At 35.4% G+C, this 6909-nt stretch overlaps 1 protein-coding gene across 2 annotated transcripts in view; it reads right to left on the reverse strand.

Moving 5' to 3' along the window:
* Positions 1-5389, reverse strand: part of LOC142337477 (protein shuttle craft-like) — a 46583-nt gene extending 41194 nt beyond the window's left edge. Inside the window, exons 1-2 of one of the 2 annotated variants that reach the window (XM_075386727.1) lie at positions 5018-5389; positions 1276-1440 (exon numbers count right to left, since the gene is read on the reverse strand). In XM_075386727.1, the coding sequence (XP_075242842.1) occupies positions 1276-1440; positions 5018-5248 (396 nt within the window). In that variant the 5' untranslated portion in view covers positions 5249-5389. The remainder of the gene's footprint in view (positions 1-1275; positions 1441-5017) is intronic. The other variant, XM_075386726.1, reaches the window with a different exon arrangement.
* Positions 5390-6909: the final 1520 nt, after the last annotated feature.

A 6909-nucleotide genomic window follows, 5' to 3' on the forward strand; every position in this document is an offset into this window, starting at 1 on the left:
TTGTAACAAAAATCTTGAAATAAACAAAAGAAACAAGAGAAGGCCAATAACAGCCTCAGCTGTCGCTTTGCGGCTATTAAAATCAGAAATTGACCACAGCATTTTTTTCTAAGTGTCAAAATTGTTCTGAATTGGTCCGCAGGTTCGGTAGATTTGACAAAAACGATGAAATCGGCATCTAATTTGGAGGACAATAAGCTTAATACTGATAGCAGTTAGCAGTATACTAGAAGGAACTTTGGTTAACTTAATGCACTCAGTCGTTGAACATAAAGTAAATTATTGGTTTAACTCACTTCTTTTGGTTTCGTTTTGCGACTTTGAACGAATTTGCGTAGAATGTTGAATGAAATCAAAGCACCATTCAGTCGAAACAGTGAGTGAGGTAAGTTAAAAGTGAGTCGCTGCTTGTGTAAAATAACAGAGAAAGAATTAAAAAGAAGAGCGCCGAAACAATAGCCTAAGAAGCTGACGTCCGCTATTAATCACGCAGCTCAGTTGAAAACAATTGCTATTGAGCGTAACAACTGAAATAATGAACATTAAAAACAGAGAGCGTCTGAACCAATCATTGTTTTGAAGCTTCCGTCGTGCGGTAAATCTAATATCTATTAAACATCACAAACCAAGTAGAGGCAAAAATGTAACTGCAAGAAAAATAATTTCAAGAAAACTTCTTATATTTTACTACGTTAAAATCCAGCCATTATTAACCCATGCGAAACTGACAAAAAATAGTAAAAGAAACAGACCAAAATAGAAACTTCTAGTTATCAAATGCTGCGATGTTAAATTCTGCTTAGGAATCTGTATAAATCATTGCTGCTTCTATTAGCTGCTCTGAAATAACAGAGTGAGATACTCTGACTTCAATTTATCTTTGAATTAAAGAAACGAAACGTCAATTGCAGAGCGAGGAAGTCATTTTGAGAGTGAAAAAGTCACATGTGGCCAAAAATTCAAGCACGCGAATGAAAAACCCGTTCCACTGGGAGTGAAAAATGGCGTCGCGTCAAGATTAAATCAATGTCAAAATGCAGCATGTGCACAAAAAACCACTAGCGAGAAAGCGAATTTTTGTTCCATTACCGTTTTCTCACTACTTTGAAATCAGAGTTCTTGTTTCGGCGCGCCCAAAATTATAACTTAGCCGGAAGATGAAAAGTCAAATGGGTCAGACAAAAAATTGGTCAAACGAAAAATCGCATAAAGAAGACCACAGAACTAATATAATTGCTACAAATTTTCTTTGAGAGCAACTAATAATTATAATACCTCTTTGCATGAGTACTGCTCTATGAACTCCGAGCACACTCGTGTGGCCTTATTCTTGCCACAGAAACAGTTGACCTCCACAGTCTCAGTGCAGTCTCCACAGCTGCCCCGATGACACGTCTTCTCACATTTGTGCTTCTTACACGAAAGTTCACGCCCACATACCTAAAAAAACTCGGTACATTGCTTTTTCCTTAATTCACTATTAGCTTTACTATTGATCCTAAGACCGCCTAATTTTGCTATGAAACGGTGTCTTTATGACCGGCTTATAAATTGGGGAGGCATTAACTTATTTTTTCCACAGCACAAAACGATGTATCATTAATTTTAAAAAAGCGCAGCTGATTCCGCTTTGTTAAAATGAAAATTTCTTTTTGCAGCAAAAACTATTGATCCGTTTTTTAAAGTAACTTTGTGTGAAGTACAGAAATCAGGACATAAAAGCTGTTCACAGCGATAAACTTCGCCTTAAACTGATTATCATGTTGAATTGTTCTACATTTGACGATGGCGGATTGCACTGAGAGCAACCGGAAATGATAGCCAGCAGAATAGCTGGCAAATACGCAGTTCAGATCTGTTGCAACAGACAAATGAAAACGGAAGGAAAAGAAGATGAAAATTTAGCTAACCTTAAGTCTTTTGCCTGTTTGAAAAACAAATTGATTCTTTTGAGCCCTACCATTTAATAGGATTCTAGGTTATGAGCACTCAATAGACCTTCAGAAAAAGTAGCTTTAACATGAGAAATCGACCATTCAGATTTCAAGTATTGTCATGCCGAAAATAAAATTATAGTTTTTGTAACCAGAATTGAGCTCAAAAACGATTGCTCTTTCAATTTATTCAATGCTGCCGTGTGCTTAGAGCCACGAATCAACCTTCATTAAAAAATCACCACAAAAAACTCAAAAGGGTTTTATCATGCGAAAAATTGACGAAAAAACAGATCGCAGATTGCCAGAAAATAGATGCCATAGCTTCGTTAACCTGTAGGCGCAAAACCCAATGAAAAATTCAGACCAAAAACAAGAAAACAAATTGCTATCTTAAATTAAGATAGACTAAAGGTTTTCAGAAGGTGCCCTCAGATAAAAAAATTTGCTGAACTCGTGAAAGAAGGAAACAACTCGAGCAAATAAAACTGAAAAATAAAAGACTCATTGAACAAAAATATTGAAGACTTGAAGAGAATGTGACGTCATATGGTCGTAACAGAAAAAATAAAAAGCCAAGAGAAGGCCGAGAAGAGCTCCGCTTAGCTATATCAGCTATTAAAAACTACTATTTAGAAACAACATGTAACAAGAAAGCGAAAATCTTACCCCAATACGCATGTGCTAACTCCAGGTTTTCCATCCAAGAGTAGTAAAAATCTATCGCTGTGGGAAGATAGAGAAAAAATAAACGCAAAAACAATTGCGTACTCAGAACCCATACAAACCGTCTAATATATGGAACAAGTAATATATATGTAATACACAAACACACACATAAAGACACAAGATCCGACTCCAATAAAAAGCAAGACAAATACCAAGACCTCGGCGAAAGTAAACAAAACACTACAAAACCTTAAAAAAATTCATTTTTAAAAATAGAGTTTGATCAAAGTTATTATTCCCAACATCAACCTCATAAACTTTTACACAATGGAACTTTAGACAGCACATGTTTTTAAAAACCAGTACAAACAAAATAAAAGGACAACATAAGCGATATTTTGCAAAAAAAAAACAAATTTCATTGAAAATAAGTGGCATCAAAGTCACTGAAAAACACGCAACTAAAACTTAAGTTCTTCAACATCTATTGTACTATCTATCAATAAAAAAGCATAACAATTTCAATGAAAACAATTGGGGAACCACGTAACAAGAGCAGCAACAAATGCAGGCAAGAATCAAAAATTCAAAAATAGTCGAAAACAAACGGTGCCGAAGCGATTATTAAATTGTTAGCAAAAAACCTGAACATTAAAGAGATCCAATTCTGCCTAATTGCACAATGATTAGGTTTTATTATTAATGAAACTAGCCGAAAAGATAACTAAAAACAAATGTAAAAACGGTCAATACTCCAAAAAGATCACGACTATGTTTTGAAAACCAGTCGTATCAATGTCTAAAACCGGCAGCTTTGAATTTAAAAAACTAGATTAACTCAAATTTGCCTAGTAAGAAAGCCAGTTTGAAAGCAGGTTGGGTCAAGGCAGTTAAAATTGTTTGATAAAAAACTTTTATAACGATAAAAACGGGACTCATAAGAGAGCCACTTAGAGCTGTCCATAATGAGACTAGGTGGCAGAGAAAATAGCTACAAACGATTAAAAAAATCCAAAAAAATTGCTACCATTTTTTCGAAAACTGTTGGTGTTCATTTCATTAAAACCATTGACTCAGAAATTGACAGAATTTTTCTAAGTGCCAACGTGTTCTTATTTAGTGGACAAAATCTGTATATTCAGTTAGCTTCTAAAAATACACTTAACTCAGCTTATAAACTGAACGCTTTAAGCATAATACTAATTCCAGCTAGCAATTGCTTTAATGAACTCTGATTAGCTGATGCACAATGACTTAATGACCGGGTCTTAGGTTTATCCCGTCTCTTTAGATTTTGCTCTTTTGACTTCGACCGCATTCACTTCATTGCGTAATTCAATGAGTGAAATAATTTAAATTCCATTAATTTGAGTGGGGTAAGTCAGAAGTCAAACGTGAAAAGTGGTAACTTATGTAAAACAAAAAAAAGTTAAAGCGAATTAAAAAGGAGACTGCCTAAACAATAGCCGTCGACAGGCTGACGGCGGCTACTAAACATACAAAACGACAAAACGGGCAAATTAAAAAAAATCACTTATTTCATGACGAGACCCTTTGGTCGCCCTTTGAGGAGTTTAAACAAGTGTAACTATGCATTATTCGAACATACTTATCGCCTTTTAAAAGGCTTCGTACAGAAAATGGAAAGGAGAACAGCGAAAACCGAAGTCAAATTGTCGCACGTGAAAAAATTTCGCTCTCAAAAAGGAAAAATCTGTTTAAACACCATTCTGTTACTTCACTTTAAAAAGTACTTTGAAAAAAGTCACGCCTTTTAACTACACGATTTTCCCTCCTCTTACTACTCCAGCATAGCTTAAATCACGACTCCAATTTGACTTCTCATTGACAAGAAAAGGTGAAAAAAAGTGAACAGATCTTTAAAAACATAGCCGGAAGAATTCCGGAAACGACTCGAAGTAGAAAACTGATCTTTCATACTGACGCAAAGCACACTCGACATAATTATGAATGGTCAGAGAAAAAACCATTATACGAAAAATTGAATTGGTGGTACGGAAAATTGCAATAAATGCTAAAAACTTTGTTGCAGAGCAACTAAAAAGTCGGTGAAAATTCTCTACGTGCACAAAATTTCAAAAACAAATTTCACCGCCATTCTCTGATTGCTTCACTTTTCCGTAGATTGTCCAAAACTCGGCCTCTTCGATTCAAACTCACACCAAAAAAACTATCGATTATTACAATGCGCTGTCTTAATCAAGAAGCAATGTAGTATTGCCTTTAGATGTTGGTATTTCTGTAATATATATCCAAAGTCTGGAAGGGGTCATGTAGCAAAATTAGTGTTTTTTTCGGTCTATTTAAAAAAATCTCCCCACTGCTTTCTGCTACATAAAGCAACTACTTATCAGTTCAATGAAATTGGTTATTTTAAAGTATGGTGCTCTAACCTGGTCACATTTGATGACAGCTTTGTCACACCTGACTGTTATAGTCTGCTTTCCACAGTCACAATCTCTAGTAACCATGGCTTCACAGGGAGGACAAGGACCAGGGTGACACAACAGAGTACAAGGGTGAACACAATTTGCAACAGCGCCAGTTGAAGAATTAGCTTCACCTGAGTTGTCTCCCATTGTCACTGCATTGTTCAGTGATCTGTTTCGTTTTTTGCCGCACATCTAAACAATTCGACGGGCGTCAGTAAACCATTTGAAAGGTCAAAAATCTTGGTTATTTTCCAGATCTGCAAAGTTCTCTTGAATACATACAAAGCATAGCTGACAAATTGTAAGAAAAATGCCGCGATTGCTTTGGAGACAAGTGTCTGTTGAAATCCGAAACTCTAAAATGAACACCACCAATAAATTTTATCTCGAAAACTATTGGGATCAAAAATATCAAAACTAATAACCATTGTTACAGAACGCTCCAAACAAAGCGTCCTTAGAAAAATTCATCGCAAATTTTGGAAAAATAATGAAGCGACAAAGCAGCAAAAGACTAAAATTTATCTATGAAACAAGTAACTATATAACATAGCTGGCAGTTGCCAGAAAATAGCCGCAATAGCTTCATAGATCTGTAGTCTCAAAAAGAAGGTAAAAAAGACAGACCAAAAAAGAAACTTATTCTTTTCATTAAGGGCTGAGATGTTAAATATTGATTAAGAATCTGTATAACTTACTGCTGTTTCTATTAGCTGCTCTTAAATAACCCTCAATTAGAGTAGCAAGTACTCATTTGACCTTATCTCTTTGAATTAAAGCAAAGAAAAGTCAATTTCAGAGTGAGGAAGTCATTTTTTAAAGTGAGGTAAGTGACGCGTGACCAAAAATTTAATCACGCGAATGAACAAAAAAAACTAGCTCCACTAAGAGTGAACAATGACGTTACGCACGCAATTCAGTTGAAATTGCATGAACGAATGAAAAAAAAGCAGATTTGAAGTGGTTGTGACGTCATATGGTCGTAACCAAAATCTTGACGACGAAATAAATAAAACATAGCAGGACACGTCCTGACGTACAATTCAAAGAATTTTCATTGACTAAACAGAAAACTAGACCTAGAAAGGACTATGAATGGATTGGGAAAACCATTTAGAGAAAAACCGATCCAAAAAATCGAAAAAACAGTAAAAATCAAAGTGAAATTGCCGCATGTGAACAAAAAACCACTAGCGAGAAAGCGAATCTTTGTTCAAACACCGTTTTCTCACTCTACTTTAAATTTGGAGCGAAAAAATTTTACGCCGCAAAACCACTCGATTTTTCGCTGCACTTCCTGTTTCGGCGTGACCAAAATCGCTACTCCAATTTGACTTCAAAAGTCATGAAAATGTGTGAACAGATCTTAACAAAAAGACAGCGCCCCAACACAATTCAAATTCTTTGAATTGTAAAAAACCACGAGAAGGCCAATAATAGCGTCAGCTATCGCTTCGCGGCAATTAAAAAAGATATATAACCACATCAATCAGATTTAGGATGAATATTTTATCTTTGACATTTCAAACAATTGAAGACTGTTGCTGTGATTGACTTGGATTAAATGAAATATTTATCTGCGAATTTAAATTAGGCTGAGAATCGATTTTTGCTTTTGAGAGAATGGGAAAACTGAGTCTGAGAAGTAAAGAATCACTTTACCACTATCACGTATCATTGCAATTGTGTAACACTGAATAAGGATTGAGTTTCGCATATTTCACATTATATAGGCCTCAACAACCCGCCCCGCTTGAAGTATCGTCTACATTTTTAGAACATGGATAAATCCTTGAAGATAATGTGGGTCTTCGATCAGAACTGCGTTCAATTGATAAACTTCAAGTGTTGCA

The sequence above is a fragment of the Convolutriloba macropyga genome, chromosome 4 (genome assembly GCF_964194025.1).
Source record: "Convolutriloba macropyga chromosome 4, txConMacr16.3, whole genome shotgun sequence".
Lineage (NCBI taxonomy): Eukaryota > Metazoa > Xenacoelomorpha > Acoela > Convolutidae > Convolutriloba > Convolutriloba macropyga.